General features: G+C 39.7%; 1 protein-coding gene across 2 annotated transcripts; it reads right to left on the bottom strand.

Moving 5' to 3' along the window:
• Positions 1 to 927: 927 nt before the first annotated feature.
• On the bottom strand, positions 928 to 11,947 carry LOC118403388 (uncharacterized protein C7orf31-like). Of its 2 annotated transcripts, XM_035802097.1 has the most exons (10): positions 11,756 to 11,947; positions 9,237 to 9,386; positions 6,806 to 6,988; positions 5,815 to 5,886; positions 5,551 to 5,580; positions 4,916 to 5,106; positions 4,288 to 4,373; positions 3,574 to 3,751; positions 3,112 to 3,200; positions 928 to 2,241 (listed from the first exon to the last, which is right to left on the bottom strand). In XM_035802097.1, exons 2-10 carry the CDS (start codon positions 9,374 to 9,376, stop codon positions 967 to 969), a joined length of 2,244 nt encoding a protein of 747 aa, XP_035657990.1. In that variant the 5' UTR covers positions 9,377 to 9,386; positions 11,756 to 11,947; the 3' UTR covers positions 928 to 966. The 2 variants fall into 2 exon arrangements, with proteins under 2 accessions (XP_035657990.1, XP_035657989.1); XM_035802096.1 differs by lacking the exon at positions 11,756 to 11,947 and having other exon boundaries at positions 9,237 to 9,544.
• Positions 11,948 to 22,901: the final 10,954 nt, after the last annotated feature.

Raw genomic sequence — 22,901 nt, 5'->3', positions numbered from 1 at the left:
CAGAGGACGACACCACATCAACGTTTAAAGGTGCTACCCTGGTAGTAGGATAGCAGGCCGGGCCTATGCCTCCTGTTGGCAGGAGAAACCCCAAGCCTAGGCACAGGGTTGGGGTTGCTCCTCCAAAAGCTGGTGATAGCGCCAGCCTTGGAGTAGGCGTCCTGCAGTTCCCGGACACAGTGTAGGCGGGGCTTCTTTGTTGGCTCTTTCTTCTGTGGAGAGAATCAAGTCAAGCAGGAAGAACTTAGTTTCATTGTTTTGCAAACTTGCAGCAAAATGAAGACATGTTCTTCCCTCTGACTTGCTATTATGGTAAAATTGCAAATGTCAAAAAATATTTGAAACGACTTTTTGCAATAATGATAGCATCCCAAATAAAAATGCATGAAGATCGAAGTCGTTATGATGTAGATAAAATTGTTAGGAGCGATCATCTTGTTGAAACATTTTTCTATTAGATAGCCAATCAGAAAGAAGAACATCTCAAAATAGGCTTCACTGTTAGAAAAAAACATTTTGATTTATCCATAAAAAATCATGCATCAAATAGGAAGATTGGACCTTATGGTCCTTGATAATACCTTATTTTGTAATATTTAGGTATATACACTAACTAACTTTCTTGAATTGATAACCTTCAAAATAAAACAGTATGTCCAGATATATATACATATAGAAAAATGTATGATTTAGCAGCTTTGGGCATTTTTTAGAATCTATAAATTACAGTCAATATATTGAACAATACTCCATCAATGATGCAATTATAACAGATCTATCTAGTATTTAATATACAATAGCATAACTTCTGGAAACTGTGCATTGCATGCAGTAATAACTCTGTAAGAGATTTAAGATATAATTTGTGCATTTTTTCCCTATTTCATACAAAAGTGTCTGAAATGAACCTTTTCACATATTCACATAGGGAGGGTTTTCACTTGAGAAAATGCAAGATTTTTTCCACTAGTTATGCCAGTAGTAAGAATTGAATCCACTAAAGTAGTGCTTGTTGCTTTTCCCTATGGGCGAATTGTCTCTCAGATCCACTTGCTTGTCTTCAAAGCTCTGATGGAACTTCTTGTGAGCATCAGTCTTTGAGAAAGATTCTTGAATCTTTAAGAGGGACGTTTGCGGTCGGGGGGTGCCCGTGCCAGGACGCCAGGTCATCCTCGAGAACTCAGCCTCCAACCGTGGGTCGTATAGAACATTGTTCCGCTCTGTGTACGGCGTTGGATCCGACTGGGCCGTAACGGGCTTGTCGTAGTTGAGATGTGCTTTTGGGCTCCCAAGGGAAGCCATTGGTTGAAGGGAGCTGAAGCGATCGTTGTACTCGCTTGTCCGCCTAGAATGGGACGTCTCGTTGAGTCGGTTGGGCTCGTCGTAGTACGGACCCGTAAGCTTCGCACCTGGTGGTAGGCTAGAGGTTTTAGCCAGTTTCTCATGCAAAGGTGTCATATCAGGCCTTTTTGTCATGGGATCGCTCAGACTGTAAGGGTTCTGCCTCACAGTGTAACTCGCTAATGATGGTTTCTCTCGCTCGGGTAGGTCCAGCGGACCGGACCCTCTAGATGCCACGATTTCGCCGTACCCCGGTGTTAACTGTCTATCGTGAAGAGTCGCTACTTTTCCCATATCAGATATCTTAGTGGCGTAGTCCCCTACTAAGGCATCGTTCACTTGTTCCTGTCCGTGGTGGATGTATGGGTCCCTCTCTCTGTACATCCCCGTATGGTGTTCAACAAAGACTTTAGGTTTGGTGGAAGTTTTCACCAACTCGGACTTGTGATGAGACGCTACGATGTCGTGTTGAGGTGTTTGCGTCGACAGTAGCGCGTATCTGTTTGTCTTCTCTAGCTCCCGAAACTCGCCTTCCAATGTCTCCTTCAGTCCTTTTGAGTACGGCGGAGGTTTCTCTGGTGCTTGCGCTACGGTGGCCGTCTGATGCGGTATCGCTGTTGTCTGTCGTTGCTGATGTTCAACAAGCTGTAGGTTGTGGTCAGGATGGCTCTGCTCTTCCACAATTCTCCATTCCTCTTCGTTTCGTGGATCCCCGGGAGGATACTGCGGATAGTTGTGGTACTCGCGCTCGACTTGCTGATTCTCTTCGTCTCCCTCCCCCGACCCGGTCCCAGGGGCAGGCTCCAGCTTGTGCTTCTGACGGACGGCAGGTCCGATCTCTCGCGAGATGCGGCCCTCCAGCGGCCGCGGTGGGAAGAACACGGGAACGGTCGCAGGTTTCTGGTGAGGACGAAGTAAGGTGGGTTAGTCACGGAGTCACACAGAAATACACCAGTTACCTTGAGTAGTGTTAATAGGTGCCTATAAAGAGTATAGTGACTGTCTTGTGTTCTTCATGATGATCACTTTTAAGTCTTTGTTGTAAGAGAAATTGAGAGAAAGAAAGCAGGCACCAAGAAACACCACCAGAAGGAAAATTGTCAAACAAATATACTGTTCAGAATAATTTACACACAATGTCACAATGGTCGTCTGTAATGTTAGTCGTGCATGAGATGCCTCACACTAGCAGAGTGACAACCACTGACTTTAAGAGACAGGAACCAAGGGAAGTTTTCAAAGGGTCATGAAAAGCACATAATACAGCGCGGGACTACGCATTAGTGAAGTAACGCTGTCATTGCTGTCACAGATGCTTTAGTGTGGACGAAGGGAGCGCAGAAGAATTTTCAGCGTGAAGAGGATTCTCTGCGTACATGCAGTTCTGCAGTCGTTGAATCCAAGAACGCGATGTGACGTCATGCTTCACTATTGACATCTTTGCAGGTAGACATATGTGCTCATCTTCTGTTTGAGTCATTCTATACAAGGTCATGGAATTGCTCAACTTTATTTGAATACACGCTTTGAATGCTAGAGCGTAGTAGCAGATGGTGTTCGATTGAAAAAGAAAGTATGACGTTTTGGTGAAAACAATTTGAACCTGCCTTCAATTCCAGAAAATCACAATATCCATGTATGGTTAACCAATTCCAAAAAGCTCACTATACTTCTCAGTACATTTCTCAACAGGAATGATTTCCAATGGATCTAGGTGTGTATGCTTTGGGGACCAACTGCAATTGAAGAAAATAAGCTTGAAAAACTCACCAGTTCGTCCACCTCTTTCCCTTGAACCATGCTCTTCACCATGTTCTCATGGTAGTTGTCCAGGTGGAGCTCATTACTCGGCCCATAGCCTAGGTTGGTAAGAATGAATTAAATCAGAGATCAAGACCTAATTTGCATAATTAATGCAAAAGTAAAAAGATTCATGTCATTGGTGAACAATATTCACTTCATACATTTGTAAGTTAGTGAAAGGTGTGCATAACTATGCAAAAAAAGCATATGTGGAATTAGGCATTTGCATAATCAAAGTATCTAATGTAGGTGTGCTGTCTCCGAAGTCTTGTTGATAAGTGCAGTGCTAGCATGTCAAAAAATCAAATGGAGGTTTGAGGTCTCCGAACTCTTGTGGATAAAATTAGTGCAAAGCTAGTATGGTAAGTGCGAATTTGTTCTTAGTACAAGAGCTGAAAGCTTGCTCCAGCTAGAAGTACTTGAACGTACCTGTAAAGGTGCGTTTGTAGGTGGTTTGCCATTGCGACTTCTCCACATTCCTTAGTGCAGTAGCGGTTCTTGGATCCAGGGTCTTGTCCAAAGGGCGCTCCGTGAGGTTAGGCAGCACCAATTTGGGTGGAATGGGGTAGTACTGCTGACGACCGCCATCTGGCGGATACTTCACCAACTGCAGGTAAGTGATATGTTCATGACATATTACATACTACTCAAATCATTCAATGACTAATATTGTTTTTCTAGGACCAGATTTCTGCCTTAAATTGCACATTAAGTAGGGAAAAATTGGATATACTGTAAATGCAGAAACTTTTGCGGTGGTTTTAAGTTCGCAGTGAAGCGGCCACTGCGAACTTAAAACCACCGCAAACATTTTTCCATGGCAGTAAGAGACTACATATGGGGCTAATGGGAACTTAAAACCACAGCGAAAACTCCATTTTCCAGCTAACTCGAAATTAAATCCCAGTGAACTTGAATGCATTTACAGTACTTTGTAGGGAAACTGATCAAGTTACTCCTAGCCACCTATGCACAACAGTTTGTACTGCAGGCAGCTTACAGGCACTTTTTGATCAATGTCTTGTTTGAATACCAAGGCAGAGGCAATGCAAATGCACATTTTTCAACATTGGAGACACAAGGTACTTCAATGGAATATTTTTTTGTTTGATGATTTAAATGCAGAAAACATCCGAATCTTACATGGTAGAAGTCGTCTCCAGGCCAGGTCAGCGCCCTTTTGTGACCCTCTGATGGCAAATCCTGTGTTTCCCAACGATATGGTCCTCCTGCATAAGGTAATACAGTGTTAGAATAACCATGCATAATTATGAATCTTGAAATCTGCCAGCAGGTGCCTATCATTTCTTGATAACAGTAACCACATCTTTATATTTTTCGAAGTCTGCAGTTTGATAGATTGTTTTGCTGCCATTATATTCATCTAGAATATTCAGCCATATAAATGTTCAACATTTATCATGTAGACTTTAAGTAGTCTGAACTAGTATCATTTGCAAGCTAATATATAATTTTGATTAAGTTTACTTTCAGTCATTATCAAGCCTAATAAACTACCACTCCGAGTCTCTGTTTATTCTTATACATGGTGACCAGCCTCTGCAGCTCTGTCCTACCACTTGCTACATTTTGTAATGTCATTGACCTTATTTGTTTGGGACAAAAGAACAGGAAGAATCAGAGAAAATTCAACATAAAATTTTCCCTTTCCTGAAGGTAAACATTAAAATTTTTAAAAATGTGACCATTTTTAGGTGTTTTTCGTTGTACTGTAACAGGTGACATTGATGCAAACTACACTGTTCACTACCTCTGCTCTTGCTGTTGATGCGGACATTATGTGGTGTCGACGGGGTCTCATGGTGTAGAGGCTGATCCCTTCGGGCGCGGACGCCACGTTTTGGGTCATCAGGAGAGTCGAACTTCGGGATCACCGCATAGCGAGGGATGTGCGAGGCGTAGGGATGTTCCGCCGGGAACGGCAGGTCAATCATCACGGTCCTGGGGCAAAGTGACAAAAGATGTTAACATTCTATATTTAACTTTGAAACTGTATTTTATGCCATTGATATCACTCAAACACACATACACACACACACACTTACACAAACAAACATACATACATACATGCAAGCACATACATGCAATATAGATTCAAATGATAAAAGCTAGCTGGAGATAAAAAAATCATATCCGTCAGATTAGACCAATCATCCCTGAATATAGACGGGTGGCGCCATAGTCTCCCTGACACATATGATCTACTCCTCCAGTCACATGTTAATTTTATAATAGAATGACGTTACAGAAGCAGATTTGACTCGCTCATTATTTTGCACAATCAAAAATTTGAGTCAGTCCAATGCGTTGAGTTTGATTGTTACAGTTTAAAACCTATTTCATAATGAAATGGCACACAAAAAAGGGAACAAGGTCCATACTTACTCCATGTTGCTCTTCTGTGGATTGGTTAACCTGGAATGACAGAGAAAATACGTGTCAACAAGCTTGAAGTACATATCACAACTGCATGCTGTCTGTAGTTATATATATCACCACAATAGCCCAATGATCATGGACTTGATATGATCTAATTCCATGATAGGTTGCCATGAAATGAATGCACCTCGACCGCTCTGTCAAATATTTCAGCTTGCAAGTCAAGCTTTTTTGTATCTTTTCGTATTTAGGTATAATGGCCATACTTACAGCTGGTCGTTCCATCGCACATTACTCCTCTTCAACTGAGTCAAGTCGTAGTACTGCTGTATCGGGACACCACTGTTGATACAAAGAAAGTTTTTTAGACAGACATGTACAGCCAATGGCTGAAGGTAGAAGAACATACTCAATACACGCACATCTCTTATATATGATGGTTGAACTTTACTACCATATCCCCATGTGATCATAGTACCTTTTGACAATGGTGCAGATATCTGAGTTAATAACTGCCGTCATAGTTTCAGATGTTCGATCAAGTCACACTTGTCAACCAACTTAAAACGAATATCAGGTGAGAGGTTCACCACATATTCACTCCACAAAATCAGTGTGTTGATTTCCCATTAGGTGACCTCAGGTGAGCAAAGTTCATTCCTTACGTTCACGGTTGGCATGGTAACTGTAAACAAAATGGCGGCTTGGTACTGATTAGTCACGCTTTGTGTACAGTTCGCTGTTAGTGAACCATTTGTGACTTTGGGCCAATGTCATTGGTTGTGAAATTGTAATTTTTTAGATCAATGAAGCTGTATGTTTAGCAATGTTCCTTGAGTTCATGAGCCTTGCTTGATTTATACATTCTCTTTCTTTCTTTCCCTCTCTCTTTCTCTCTCTCTCTCTCTCTCTCTCTCTCTCTCTCTCTCTATATATATATATATATATATTATATATATATATATATATACAGAGAGAGAGAGGTAGAGAGACAGACAGACATGTAACTATGAAAATTTCATTGAAATGATATCGTGACAATGGACCAAATAGACCAAGCATATACTAGTGTTGGCTATGTCTACATAGGTTGGGTTTGACTTCGATCATAACCTAATGGATATGCTACGTATATTTTCCAAAGCATACATCGCAAATAGATTCTAATCTTGAAGTATCTGATCAATAGTTTGCCGGCACATATCTATATAATCTGCGTGTCTTTGTGTTCTTATTAAAACATTAATCTATATATACGTACCGTGGATATCCGTCGGCCCCACTGCCGTAGTGCCTGTGTGTTTTCTGCACCACGGTAGGCGGTTCTCCCTTCGGCCTGTACTGGTCGGGCAGTTGTACCGGCCTCTCTCCGCCATACTCCAGCTTTCCTCGGCCCCATGGAGCCTTCGTGTTCTTCTCAACAAGCGCTCGGTACTTCTCAAAACTATGGACAAAATTGAGAAATAGAAAATTGATAACAGAAAAAAAATAGTAGCCATATATATATATGTACCAGGACTTCCTACGTGGGTTCAGGGATCTTAGAATTCGGCAAAATCGGGAAATTGGCCAGTGGAGTCAGTTCACGCTGAGGTTATGGTAGCAAAACACCCCTGGCAAATTATTCGACCCTTTAACAGCCAGCGTAGTCAGTATTGCAGAGACTAAAAAAATAGCACCCTTATCCTGAACGAAAAATATCTAAAAATCGTCTGAATGTATTTTTATCCAGCAGTAAAGATTGATTCATCTTCTATTATTTGATTTCCTGGATGACTAATCTTTACAAACGTATTGAGAAAAATTATTATAAATATGGTTTGAAAATTATACTATATATTCGTAGGTCTGAATACACAAAGTGTACCAAAATTTTCAGCACAACAATTTTGCATATTTATTAACATACACTTTTTTTTCATTTCTGGGCTCCGGTTGGAAAAAGTGACCTTAGCATTATAGGAATGGACGCAAAATGTTGGCTTTGGGGACATATTTTACACATGATATGATCAAGGAACTTTCATACAGGCTCCTTGATATGATAATTACTTCAGAAATAACCGGCCCAGCATTACTTGGAAATCATACAACCTGCGGCAAACTGTCCCACAAAACATTCCATACATTGCATTGTTGCTGCTGTCTTCATTATCTACCGATATCTTGTTACTGTTTCATTCTATTTTAGACTCCCATACGGAAAAAATTTCAAAATACAACCCCCTTTCTTCGACAAAATAGAAAAGAATAACACATCGCCCCCTCTTTTATTTTTAAATGGACTAATCCTAAATACAATACAAAAGATTTGGGTCAACTATACTATAATGGCCGATAAGAAATGCCGTAGGTCATCGCTAGTGTTGACATGTATACAGTATCATGGCGCCAGGTATGTACGCTATGGAAATCAGTGACATTCGTGTTAAAATGTGCGTTAAGTCCAATTTCCGTTGTACTGTTCCTCCCATGCTGGTGACGCATGTTGTATGACGTATTAACAAACGCGCGATTAACATATACGTACTTGCGTCTAAATACAAAAAGCAAATCAAACAAATCCATTGAAATTATGCTCCTGAAACTTCAAACACAGGTTCTACATTTCAGGAAATATTAACACGAATAGAATTACCCGTAAACGCGTATAAAAGAGGAAAGATCGAATCAGGTCAAGTAGCGAGTGCTAGGACTATTTGACAAATGGCACTGTTTAAACACTTGGTGGGGTCGTATGCGATTACACCCGATATTACAGGGCCATTAAAAGCCTCTTTATCAAGAAGAAGCCCTTTCTCCGTCGCCCTTAATTACACCTTAAGTTGTTACGTGGAGAACGGGGTACAATTAAGACAAGAAGAGCTGTTAAGGCAATACACTGGGAGTACTGTCAACACATCAGTAGATAAGAGATAGGTGGACAACATTTGGCTTAGGGGAGGATACATTAGACTGATATAACCACACACTGTGCCAATAAATACTTCTAGTGTTGCTATGTAGCCATGGCATCTTGGTTCAGTTCGTCTCAATCTTAATTATAAATTCTTTCTTGGACTAGAATTCTAGTCTACAGGAAGACCCCCGTATGTGTGCATCCACAAAAGACTGATATATCCGTACGTGTTGAAACGTTCACACATTTAGATTATATTCATTTATACCTGCGTAGTTGTAGCTTTCTGATTAAAAATTTAATGAAAAGATGTTCAATATCGTTCGAGAGATAAGTGTTTTCTTTTTATTGTAAACGCGGGTGGTTTTATAAAGAAGCAAACACATTGGGTTTCATTTAACATCCTTCACTTTGTTAACCCTTTCTAGAGGCATGTTTATTCAGCAAGGCGCAGCCGAATGGTAATACGTTAAAAGCAAATAGAAAACACTGTAGGATTTTCCATGCCATTACTCCTACCCTATAGCTAAGAGGGATATTCAACAAAACCTTGTTGATCTTATAGTCTTAATTATGTCTTTCTTGACAATAGGACTTTTAGTGCGTTTAGTTCGTGTAGTTTTTTGTCTACCCTATAGTGACAAACGTTAACGACATTTGGTCACAAACGATATATGTGCAGTCACGACCGAGCAAATAGTGAAGAAATCACGGAGGTATACATGAATTTCCGGCTCATTTTAACAAGGAGAAATCCTCCTTTACATACTGACAAAGTGGATAAACCGCTTACCTGACTTCGTTTACGGTTGGTCGCTGTGGGCTCTGGAGTGGGTTGAACAACTCAGACGACTTGAAACTCCCCCCTAGGTAGTCCAACCCTTGCGTCTCCTTGTAGTAATGCGACAACGGCAAGGCCTGTGTGGCTGCCATCTTAGTTTACCTTGTTTTTGCAGGTGGAACAGGTAAAGAATTCCAGTAAGAAACAGCTACATGACGAAAACAACACCTTACTAGCGCTGAGACTCGTTTTTCATACACAGGTGTCTGCCATGTTGAACCGGCACTCCCAACACACGAGGGTAACCATTGGCAACACACGACGCCTTTTTCTGATTGGTCGCGGTGTGTCTCTATTGTCCCTGTGTGTTGTTGCCAGTGGTGCACTTATCTGGCATTCAAGCACTGTAACCGGGGTCGTTTCATAGTTCTTTCTTTTCCCTTCCCAATATGTACTTTTTTTGCAGGTTTTAGAATATACAAAATCTCTACAATAAGTAAGTGTGGGTGGTTACCACCAAAAGAATGTAGCCCTAAAAGAATCAGTAACAACAGGAGTTTTGGGGTCAACAAATAAATAGTTTTTGAGAAGGGCATCGAAAGGTGTGTTGAGACGAGCCCTGACAGGTGTATACCCCGTGAACAAATGACCAGGGTATAGTTACTATGGACAACGGGTTCCATTCTGCGGGCGCGTACGCTTTACGTATTGGCAAAACAGCTTGTATTTTTGCAGCGTATTCAAGCGGGTAAATAAATAATTTATCGGCCAATTACAAAACAATGGTTCAGGGGTTGAGTGGGCTGGGGAATTCCTTTGAAGGAATCTTTGCTTTTCGTGCCGTTGATAGGTTTCACAAAAGAACGTTGTCTTATAATGGGGCTAATCTGACCGGTGAGGGAGAAGGGAGTGTTTGCGACAAGCTAAGAAAATATTAGTAGTGTCTAAGTGCTTGACAGATAGTCTAGACGAAGTCGTTTTGTTTGTGGTGGTACGCTGGTGACCGTTTTAGTTTATATATCAAAACACAAACTCAAAATATGCCTTTTCAATTCCCAATCTGTCTACTACACATCAAGATGGAAAGGTATTATCATAACAATAACAGGTAATTATTGTAATCACCGCACCTCGCCCCTTTGTGACACTCTTAGCGATGAGCTAACAAAACAAGAAGCTCTAGAATTTGCCGTCTTACGTAGTTAATTGTAAACCCATACACATGCAGCGATTTTTTTTTCATTCAGATAGCTACATAGTAAGGCTTAGGAATTATGTTGTTGGTTGCCCGACTGACCCTAGAAATACAACCTGCCAAGAAAATTTTGCACTGTCAAACGGAAAAAATAAAAGAATCCCTACATACCGACCCTATTTTTTTCAGGGCCGTAATCGGTAGTCTTCAGACAGACGTGTCAGCTGGATAAAACAGAGAAGAGTTTGGCCAAATAGGGACAAATACGTTGCTATGGGTTTTCAGTCAGTCTTTTGCAGTCTATCCAACCAAGGAGGTTAAAAACAATGTTTTTTTAACCTCCTTGATCCAGCTATCCGGCCGAACAGTTCACTCCTAGGCCAATTAACTCCTACTAGACTTTTATTCCTAACTTGGTCAAATTTCCCTATTACTATTCGGCCAGGCCGGAGTCTAGAAGAGACTAGCAATCGGAAAGAAACAGAATTTGTTACATAGGCTTTCGTAAGATTACAATTACAAAACAGATCTTGAGTTTGAATTGTACATTACCATAGAGTGGTAGCCACTTGTAACATGGCGACGGGAATAAAAGAAGCACTCAGGGTTAGAGTAGAGAGTCTGGGCGCCTTTTGGGCCCCCGTGGCCCGTGAAGGGAAGAAATGTTACCAAGCATTCGATACAACCGGACTCAATAGGATCGAATGGTCAAGTGGTGGTCAATACACTTTCACTCACTACCCTTTGGTCTCCTAGAGCCCTTTTCGTTTCAGTAATGTACTTACAAACATGTAAGCATTTCTTGCTTTTTTAGGGGAACTTTTCTATGCTCTTTTATAGCTATAAATGTGTACGAGTACACGTTAAAATTTAGTGATTTAAGATATAGCATGGGACGGTTACAAATTAAGTATTAGGCGTTGTTTAGATTTATACTTGACTCTAAGCTGAATCTAAACCTAGATTGTTTCACATATTTTTTTCTCAACCCAACCTTTTTGACAAATACTCTGAAATAACTCATTTAACTACAAATGTTATGTAGGAAAAAGGCCGTAGTCGCAAGGGTAGTCGATTAAAAATGTTAGGAAGCCGATCTGCTTAAAGCTGTCTTAATCGAACCCGGAACGACTGCACATTTAGAAATTAGAAAAGGAGACAGTCAAACATTCTATGGCTTCATTCTCTTCTGTATTATACACGTATCATGCTTAATCTTATTTGGGTCTACTACGTACTAAGATAAACAACGCTTAAATCCGACACTGTTTCGCCAACAACATGATATCTAGGCCCTCTTGTCAAGCAAAATCACCAAAGTAGAAAACTCACTTACCTTAACACTTGTAGGGTTTGTTGGAAAGAATTCCTCACTTTAGTACGTTGAGGACATGTATAGTTGGGAATGGAATTCCAAGGAGGACGAAGAAAAGAGAGAAGAGGTATCTTTATGGCCCGAGGAAAGGAAGTGTGACAAGTCTTCCGTCTTAACTCGGTCCACCGGCCCCTCCACTCAGAGACAGCGTCGCGCGGTTGCCTTGCGACCGTCAGCTGGTAAAAGGCTCTGTATGTGGGTTCGGGAAACCTAGAATCTTTAAAAAAAGAGATAACTATGGATAAACCTAGTCCTACTTTCTCTTAAACATTCATTTGGTACAGTTATATTTACAGCATTATATCTTCACTTTAATACGATTATGTTCCTACAGTATGGAATTAAAAAGAAGAACTTGAAACCCAGGTACCCCTTTCACAGCCACCACTTTCCTGTCGTATCATCTCATGTGTCGATGACGGATGGAAGGACCTATTAATCGCTAGGGGTGGTCAGGTTGTAGACATATTGGAAATCTTCGCTAGTTACACTATTGATGGAGTTTCCTTCCCGCTTTTATCGCAGTAATCTACTAGTATGTTGCAAGTTGCAAGCTTTCGTTGCAAGCCACAAAAAATGATTACGGATATAGTATGCTTTGGATGTTTGGAATTTCGAACGACGACAGTAAACCCTTTGCTGATTTCTTGAGTGGGGATTGTTGTTTTGGCGTTTAACAGCTGTGCACACTCTAAATGTATGTTTGGAAAATGTTGGACAGACTCCCTTACTGTCAGAGGAGAACAATCACTTTGGATAGCTGTAACATAGGGTAATTTTCAGCCGGGTTCTGTCTAGCGCAATGGTTGTCATTACGTATTTACTAATCTTGAAAAGTAATAGATCAGAAAGGTTCAGCGGCATACAGCACACGCTATACCTGTCCATGGCCATGTATTGCAACATACCAGAGGTACGTGAGATTGATCTAGACGTATAACACGATATTTCACCCGCCTACTTTTATGACCGCGACAAACAAACGCCTGCTTACATCAGTATGTGATGCACAGTTTGACAATTGCATATTGTTTAGGCTGTTTTTTTATTGGGAAAAATGCTTGCATGGCCGCACCTGTCGTGTTGCTTTGGCTGTCGGTAGTTATGACTCACGTGCACGCAACACTTTCATGAGCGAGGTATAATGCGCATGCACTACAACTTACAAGAGATGAATTGTGCTGCTCTCTTTCAAAGTTGACTTCACAGCGCTATAAATAAAGTTTCGGTGCTTTCCAGTGGTGACAAAGAGTCGAGGAGCAAGTACAGGTTGGGTTACAAAGCAAATGTTGTCTTTTGCTGTCACACTTACCAATCAACCCCCGACATTTGCTCATGTATATTTCAAATGTTCAACAACAGAAAAGCCCCAAATCGTTAAGATTGTCATCAAGTTACCCTAGAATAAAACTTCTGGAAATGTCACTGATGTTTTAGTTAAACGAGCACGTCACATACGATATGAATAAATGAGGAAAAGTAATATGTGTTGGGCTTGGCCGGTGCCTGTCATAAAAGCAGTGTAAAGTTTCGCCTTGCCAGGTAGTTAGATTTTAAATCTGTAGCCAGGAAAAGATGGACCGTATTTTGCTCTTCTGGATCTTGCTGCTGTCACCTAGTATGGTGACGTCAACTTCAATGACTGTCTGTCCTGAAGGTTAGTTGTTGAAGATTTAGCTGATTGTGATACATTGTAAAATAGTACGTACATACGGTAGGACGTTGAAACTTGAATGTGGTCAATTCAAATTGAGAAAATATGGTTGACTTTGGAATGAGAAATACGATAATACCCACTATTATCATTATCATCATAACTTCGCTACTTTGAAATGTCATGTAATCAAAGAACAAAAAGAATTTATTCTTCACCAACCTCAACAGTCTGGTTTATTGTAAGGCTTAAAATAGATCTACCTGATGTCTAATGTCTCTTGTATTAAAATGCAGGTTTGTCCTCTCGTCGGGGTTCTTTATTGAACTACCCCTTGCCAGGAGAACGCAGAAGACAGGAGTTGAGATGTCATTTTCCCATCGACAATATTGATGCCGGAGTGAAACTGTTTTGGACCAAACGCAATCGACAGGTGGCTATGATGTTATTTTTGGAAATAGGATACTGTGTCATTAGTTTCTTTTACAAATATATGGCAAGTTTGCTCCATTTGTTTAACATGAAGGAATATAATGCACGCTTGTTATCTATTACCTCAAGTCTCATCAGAACAGTTGATCTCTCTGCTACATTTTACCAGACATGGAATATACGTGAATAGTTTTGACAGGTTGCCTGGCTGATAAAACACTTTATAACAAAATCTTTGTATGCAAATCATGTGAATTGTAGCCGATGTTGCGTTGACAGTCTGACGTCTCGATAACCGTCTGTCATCTTCTCTCGATGCTATACAAATCGGTTTTACTTTGTCTCAGTCACGTCATTTAGATTTTAGTACTGTTTGGCACCACATTATTCACAGTGCAGCAGCGACATATAGCTGAAGTGCGAAATAAAACTAGCCCTGAGAAGAATGACCAAAACTTTGGCTAAGTGAACAACACATTATTCCGCAAAAATAACTTTGGTAACAATACAGATATAGCACCACTGCACATCCAATAGCATCCATATGCAAACTACGGAAATTTATTTCAATATTCTTTTTCAGATCTCAAACACGTCTGATGGTCGAGTTACCGTTTCTGAAGACGTTGTGACAATTGCCAAAATATAAGCCACACATGCTTGTATCCCAAGAATACAACACTTGTCCGTTCTATCTTGTCAATACGAAACATTGAGAAGCCGGACTACGGTTGGTACGAATGCTATGTGACTTTAAACCATACTGGATCTTCAAAGATGAAAGGAGGGGAGCTTAAACACTTTGTCAACATGTTCACGCTAAACGGTGAGTAAACATAGCATTCCATGTGACACCGGATTCACTCACACCGTTCGTTCGTTGTTTCGTTCGTCCGCATGTTTCAGTATTTAGTGTTTAGTTGTTTAGATACCAGCCATATAATTGGGCATTGAGTCCAGGAGAATATACATTTCGATGCTTGATCACTAAATCATTTTCTTCCAGATCCTCGTGACGTTTGGCTGAGGCCTTTGCATCCCCAGCCTATAGCTAAGCTAACCAAAAAGTGTAAAGCGAAATTGATGTGTCAAGTTCTCTGCTTCGATTGCTGCACATGTTCTACGGGTTCGTGTGAAATGGTGTTGATGAAAGATGGCAAGGTGGTAAGTTGCTACAGTCACGTTCTTTTGCCTATTCTTCAAGTTGTGGTTGGAAATTGCAATTAAAAATCATCACTGTGACAAGATCTTTGTTTATGCTTAAAAAGTGAATAATATTTTCTAAACCTAAAAGGTTTATACAAGCCAAATATTTAGCCAATTTTTGAAAAATTGAAGATTGGGTTTGGACAAAAATAAAGGCTACTGTACACTGCTGACATTATGGCAAGATAAAATGTTTGAAAGAAATATACCATAATGTTTTTCATGGAACCGTATAGGTACATACTATTGTATTGCATTATCTTGGATTGTGTGTAACTGACAATTCAAAACATACATTGCCACAGGTTGCTTCCAGTACTTCTGTATCCTTAGATGACCACATCTACAAATCATCTTTTAAAGTATCCATTAATGGCACTGAGGATTTCGGGGATTACGATTGCGTATTGAAGCAACACGTACTTGATTGTGCAGAAGGAACGATGTTCAAAACGTCTATCGACGGACAGTCACTACACCTGCCTCGCCCAAAAGGTATGTCGCCACGTTTTAGAATTCTTTGAATTGAGCCATGTTTGTCACGTAGTGTAATTGCCTCCTTTAAACGAAGAATGCGTAGTCAGCTGTTTTCGTTTTGTGAAGGGAAATAACAATATATTTCAATAATTAAGGTTAATTGGTTATGATATTTTGAGTATCCTGATTTGTAGTGTCCAAAATACCCCTCTCTCTCTCTATATATATATATATACATTAGTATCGTGTCATATACATGAGAGAGACAGAGAGAGAGAGAGAGAGAGAGAGAGAGAGTGAGAGAGGTATCTTAGACACTACAAATCATGATACGCAAAATATCAAAACCAATTAATTTTGATTATTGAAATATATTGTTGATTGTTATATTTTGTTATATTTTGATTATTATGTTTTTCAGCTTTCAAAACGAATCCATCAGTCACCATCAAAGCGGGCAGAGTGCTGTTTTCCTGTCAATACGCAGAATCCCTGACAAACCCCGTTTACCCTTGGGAAATCGTACTTGAAAAAGATGGCAAAAAGGTGCGTTGTTTCTTTTTCACAGTCTTAAGCATGCTTTATTTTAATCTACGAGGGGCGTTCAATAAGTAATGCCTCTAAACCACTTTCAGTTGTCTGAGCTAGATGAAATTTTGCATGTGTAATAATTCATATCTCTATGGGGTATGTTGCAAAAAACAGTTCTCAACTAATTGTGGTTTCTGATTTACTGGTGTTTGAACTGAGTCAGGTGTGAAATGGACCAGGTGTGAAATGGAGCCAGTTGAGTGTCGTGCAGTGATCCGGTTTTTGTATTTGAAAGGACGCACACCAAAGGAGACTTTTGATGAAATGAAAGAAACTGATGGTGATGATGCCCCATCATATGACCTTGTAAAACGCTGGCATCCTGAATTCAAACATGGCCGTAAGTCTGTGGAAACAGCTCCCAGACCTGGTCGTTCCTCTTCTGCCATTGATGAGGCATCTGTTGGAGGACCAACCTGGGGTGTTCTACAAAAACGGTGTTCAGAGCTGCATCAAACAATGGGAGAAATGCATAACTCTGGGTGGTTCCTATGTAGAGAACGACTAATAAATGTGCCAAGTTTCATTAATCTCCTGCTATGGGAAATGGGTCAGGGGCAATACTTATTGAACGCCCCTCGTAGCTATCAAATTTTAAGAAAAAGGACATACTTTTTTTTACCATAGGACTAAAGCAGTTTTGAAACAACACCTATCGTTTTACAGATGGCCTTGAATGCATCTCTGGCGTTCCGGCGCAAAATCGTGGAGGGCTCGTTTGTCTTGAATGTCACTTCTGATGTCTATGGAAGATATGAGTGCTTACTAAAACCAAAGGGCTACAGCTGCATGAAGAAGTCATTTTTCAACATTGTCAGTTCGGAAGCAGTTGTAAATGACAGTGCATTTTACCTCACACCACTAATAGGTTCGTATGAGCCTAATACTATCAAGTGCTGTTGTTCTATAGGAAGGTGTTAAATTGTTTCTTCTTGCAACATGCAGTGTCTTGGACGCGGAAGTTTTGACTTTCAGTTCCGTTATCTAACTTCTTTCACTGAAAGAGATGCCAGACCAGCCTGTAGTGTACTTTCCTTCAAAGGTTTATGGTGATGTACCCGTACATGTTGTATGCCTACGTTGTATAACTTTGAAGACATCGATTACGTGAAAAACATGACAACAAGTGGATATATACCCGACGTTTTCGATGCTAATGAGTACTGTTGCCTACACTTTTGAATACTCCTCTATAGTTTGTTGTTCGAACACATTATTACCAAATTGTACGTTTAAGAACTCCTAATTCTAGCATTGGTGCGTATTGATTATTTTCTGGACAATGTTATATTCTATGCTTTTTCCTTGAAGGGCTTACTTGGATCAAACAAAAAGTCAACCGTACCTGTCACTTTCTTGTTGAGCATCAGAAAGAAGAGGGCACATATGGGATTGCCATGGCTTTCAATGGGGATGAGGTAGGTACTCAGTCACCAGAAGCTAACAAACTTTATTTTGCTAAAGATGTTTACTTTGCATTTTTGTCTAACAATGTTTTTTTCTGGTAGTGAATCGAATTAAGAGCAAGTAAGTTGAGTAGAAAGAGACACCAGTATTGATATTGATATTACATCTCTACAGGTTCATCGACTCAGTGCGGAGGTGAATCCTACGAATGACACAAAATTTAAAAACGTATCGGCATATTTTGAAATAGAAGTAAAGGATCCAAGTTATTTCGGTCTCTACAACTGTGTTTTGTTGAAAGACGGTCTCCCACATCCAAGCGGAGACGAACCTTGGTTTCACCTTTGGAAAATGTACATCCACAAGACGTTTGTAGCGAAAACGTATGTTCATTTTCGTTATTTCCAATAGTATTTTATTCAGGCGAAGAGGGTACAACGTAAACGACACAAATTGATAAGGTTAGGATAAGCAGTACAAATTATTGAAATATTACTCACGTTACAATTGAAGACGAATAAATCTTTACTTCTGGATACTTTATTTTTATACAGACGTTTGTTAGACGTTTTTTAGAACACCTTAGCCGTTACCTTTTTTGTTTATTTAGAACATAAGAATTATTCCTTGTTTCAAGAAATTGTTTGTCTTCATTTTCTTTTCACTGAGGAAGGAAGGCGGACGCCTTCCGAAACGTCTGTATAAAAATAAAGTATCCAGAAGTAAAGATTTATTCGTCTTCAATTGTAACGATTCCTGGATGTCTAACCTTCACAAACGTATTACTCACGTTATTTGAAAAAAAAATCGCCATGATTCCATTTTGTTAAATGATAAGAGCATCAGATAATGAGACTTTGTATGGAACAAAATGATGTTGCATAATTAGGAAATTCAAATGCTGTAATTGTCTGTCTTACCGTATCATATGTAGCAATTTAAGCGACTTTGCAATATGCAATTCTATGCAGATAAGGACTTGATTTTTTTTAAAATTCACGAAAACTTAACAATAACAAGGGCAATGTGGCGCTTCACTCCACAGAGGTTCAACTAACGTGCAATTGATAATGTCTCTGACTCACTTGTAGCTATTGTAAGAAACTGAAACTACACATATATCAAGCTGAATTTCTCTATAGGCCACATGTCTTTTCATCTTTTAAATCCAATATTTTTCGTTACTGGGGTGAAGTGAGGTATGACAGCGGTCGTCAGGGTCGTGGATCAGAGGTGGGCTGATGAAAGTTACCGTAACCGACATTTTTTGGTTAAATGAGAGAAATTGAATCTAAACAGTTAATACTTGTGCTAATGCAATAACAAACGATCCATAATTCACATGCATTGTTTTTCAGGCAAATACTATGTAACGACAACATGATGCAGCTTTCACCAATTACAAATTGGACATTTCCGGAAAGTGAGTCTTGAATATTCAAAATCTTACTGCTATTTAAATACAACATGCCGTAGGAGCTAAGAAGCAGCAATCTCCGTACTCGATAAAGATACCGGACATATATATTCTTTTATTGTGTAAGGCAAAAATGTTGACACATTGTGTCTTGACTTAGTAAAGCATGACAGCAATATGCACATATGTATTATAGTTGTCTACGCTAACGTTTTGGTGCAGGTAATGTGCTAAATGCACATTGTGTTTTAGATTCCAGAAATGATGACTGTCACTCCCCAATTTGAGTTTGTATCGCGCTGTGCTGTATTTAAGATTTTGTGCAAATCAATTAGGAGTTAGCAGTGACTAAAATACTTGTATTCTATGTAGTGTTACGGATGTCACTGGGGTATTCTGTGCACTTGCCGTGCTACACAAAAACTAAAGACACCATACCAACAGACAATAATAAAAATTCACACCTGGCCTGGTTTCGCGATGGTGTGAAGGTAAGTTAGCAGCTGATTATTACCATTTGTTGCATTAAATGTGCATGGTCGGTTACATCTAGACCAGCATGCTGTAGTGCGCACGTTATGCCACGTTAAGGCATTATGTTTTTCTGTACTATTTTGTAAAGAGTTGCTATTAGTCGCTTACCTTGAATTCGTATTGCCAATTCGCAGTGATATCGTTTTTACGACCGGTCATACCACAAACCTCACAATGTCAACTCTTAAATTCTAGTGAGCCCCGCTATGCCCCAAGTTTCCATGTCATCGGGTATAATTGCATACAATCGACGCAGATGATTTCTTTGTCCAATAGATAATAGATGACGATGCTCATACATCCCTGAAAGCACAAAGATTCAGGAAACTGAATGACTGGACTTCATTCCTCTGGTGCACCGTGAATCTTCAACATGCGGATGCATACGGAAAGTACGAGTGTCGTTTAGATAACGACATGAAATCCAACGGGTCGATGACAGCACTCCAGACCTTTTACGTGAAGCCACAGAGTTGGCCAGATCAAGGTAATAAAGAGCTGTTGATATATGTTAGTTCATTCCTAGATATTCGTTAAACAGACTGTTCATGTCTTTTTACATTTATCAAAACCTACGCAAGAATGCAATGTTTGAAACTGAAATGATTATACAACATTGTAAACAATATTCGACTACCATACGTCTATACAACTAACTCATTAACAATCGTCTAATGAATAAGAAATACCTTTAAAGTACCAAAAAAATAGATTAATTGCAGTATATGTAAGAAGTGATGTCTTCTGGGTTTTTTTTACAGCACAGATGTATTACAACAGATCAGTTTCCTTGGCAAGTCGGCTTGATACATGCCATACATACATAATCGATGAAGTACCACAGTTTATGGAAAATACAGGAAAGCTGTCGAACGTAACACGTGAGCTTGCCGATACGGCGCTTTTTTGGAAATCGTGTAAGTACCTTTTTGTTACAAAGCATTATACAACAACTGACAAGTGATGAAGTAATGAATAAGTAGGAATGTGCTGTCGTTGGCTTGATATTCAAACAGATATGTGGCATCGGCTATAGTTAATTTCTATACGTCTTTTAATTTGATTTCAGAAGACTTCTACGCGCATGACGGTTTGTTGGCAGACGTGGGCAAACCACAGATATATTTTGACGTTGACCGAAAAAAATATGGGTGATTCTGCAGCCGTTTCAAAGAACACCCATTAAAACATAACTTAGATATTGCACCTAATACCCACCACGTTTCAGCTGATTAGGAACGCCACAAGGCTTCCGTGTATCGATTCATCATGGTTTTAGATCGCCAGATAACAAAGTTTGTTGTACACAATCAATGATCTATTTAAAATGGCATTTAGGTGACGGTTTGTTACCTTCCTCAGGGCAATACTGGATACTGTGTAAATACCTTTGGGACCGTATCTGTTAGCAGTGACACCTGGCTGCAGTGTGACATAGAACTAGTCAGTATTATCCATTTTCGAAGCTGTAAATGATATTTTATGTTTACCTTATTGTGCGCATCATTTCTATATTTCTACAGTGGCCACCCAGTCATCGCTACAGCTAGAAATTATATATCTCACTGTTGCGTTCATTTCGCTTGGTATCCTGTGTTTCCTGTGTTTCCTGTTTATCAAACGGAAAATGGATGAAAGAGATATACGCATAACGCTGCAGAACATTCATCATATGGAGGCTGTTGGGGAAGGTAGGCTCATCGAAATATTTACAAATACACACATGTACATGTATAGCTTTGTACGTTTTTCGATTATAGTTCTCTATAATCAATTGTTATTAGTCTCAAGTGAAGTCTAGAGAAACCTCCTGACTTACAATACTCGCATTGTTATGTAAAAATGTGTGTTCTTCTGAAAACAATCGTATATATTTCATCTAGGATCCACTGAAGCAAGCTATCGCTTTGACGTGTTCATCTCGTACAGCAGTGCGGATGCTTCTTGGGTTAGAGAAGATCTGTTACGTAATCTAGAAAGTAATGGTTACACAGTATGTCTGGATACTCGCGATTTTATCGTAGGTAAACCAATACTTACTAACATTGCCACTGGTATTTACCAAAGCCGCAAGGTGATTGTTGTCATGTCCAAAAACTTTATCAAGAGTGGATGGTGCTGGCATGAGTTGGTTCTTACTTACCAACGCAAACTTGACCAAATGGAAAATTGTGTGGTTGTGGTGAAGTACGATGACTGTAAGATACCAATGGAGATAGCTTTGCGTACATATCTGGACTGGACTGAACCTATGGCGAGGGAAAGGTTCTGGGCCAATTTGCACGAGTGGCTGGGACCCCCATCTCCAACAGGTTATTTAGGTGAAGGAGAAGATAAAGAAGAAGAGGATGAGATGCTGCTTGCGATTAAGGATTCTGGTGGAGGTGATCCAAATGGCTCACAGGAAAGAGATGATGTATTACTTCGTCAAAGGCAAAACATTCCAAGTAACGGTACTGACTGATCAAGATTTAATAATGACGGTCTGCCCCCTTTTCTCAACAGTCCTTTCATGCCGACTGGCTAAATATACATGGGGGCTATAAGTTGAGAGATTAAAATTGCAGTCTGAAATAAGATGTCAGCCATGCCTTCAAGTGAGCACGCGAATGGACTTGAGACTTTATTTGAAAATCCATGAACTTGAACTATTCTATACTGAAAGCAAACAATCAAGCCGACTTGATATTTACACTATTTGATAGTGGCGGTGCAGTCATTACACAAAGTGTAAATACTACAGGCCTGCCAACAGTTTAAATTGCACATTCATGCCATATCGAGCTAAGTACAGGTATATAGATACAAAGTACACATGATGACATTGAGATGGTTTGTAAGACTAATCTAAAACGTGGGTACTTGAGCTACTCTAATACATTTGCTCGGCTTCTTCTCTTTTTTAGTAATGTTAAACATGTAGCTTTAGTGTTTGTACATAGCGTGTTTGATGGATGAGATTAACATTTATAACATATTAGGCTATACTTTTAAATGTCTTGTGTTCGCGACGTTTGTCCAATTGTAGATCATACTGCTTTTTGAATGTAGCTTGAATCGTCCACGGTACGAAGTATTTGCGAGTTTGGTTGCAAATAAGCTGTAAATAGGCTTAGAAGAACCTGAAAAGAAATAATTTAAAAGTGTCCTCTTTGACCTTATAATTTGTATTCATACTTTTTCCTAACCATAGAGACATTACTTTAAATTAAATGTGGAGACGATTTTCTGCAAAATTCACGTTGTGAATTGTGTTTATTGATATTTGTACAGAAGTAAATAAGAAAATTATGATCGCTTTGTCTAAGACATACGAATTACTCCAATAAAAATATGCCAAAGAAATAGAATTACGTCACTTACAAACAGCATCCGCGGATTTGGGGGGG

The sequence above is a fragment of the Branchiostoma floridae genome, chromosome 16 (genome assembly GCF_000003815.2).
Source record: "Branchiostoma floridae strain S238N-H82 chromosome 16, Bfl_VNyyK, whole genome shotgun sequence".
Lineage (NCBI taxonomy): Eukaryota > Metazoa > Chordata > Leptocardii > Amphioxiformes > Branchiostomatidae > Branchiostoma > Branchiostoma floridae.
Note: the sequence above shows the minus strand (reverse complement) of the source record. Positions and strands in the feature narration are given on the sequence as shown.

What these genes read in the sequence shown, in the direction of transcription:
- LOC118403388 (XM_035802097.1), bottom strand. Translation starts at nt 9,376, where the DNA reads ATGGCAGCCACACAGGCCTTGCCGTTGTCGCATTACTACAAGGAGACG. An exon ending in GTGCGATGGAACGACCAGCT is followed by an intron (nt 5,581 to 5,814) that starts GTAAGTATGGCC and finishes CTGTCATTCCAG; the next exon opens with GTTAACCAATCCACAGAAGA. An exon ending in GGAAAGAGGTGGACGAACTG is followed by an intron (nt 2,242 to 3,111) that starts GTGAGTTTTTCA and finishes CGTCCTCACCAG; the next exon opens with AAACCTGCGACCGTTCCCGT.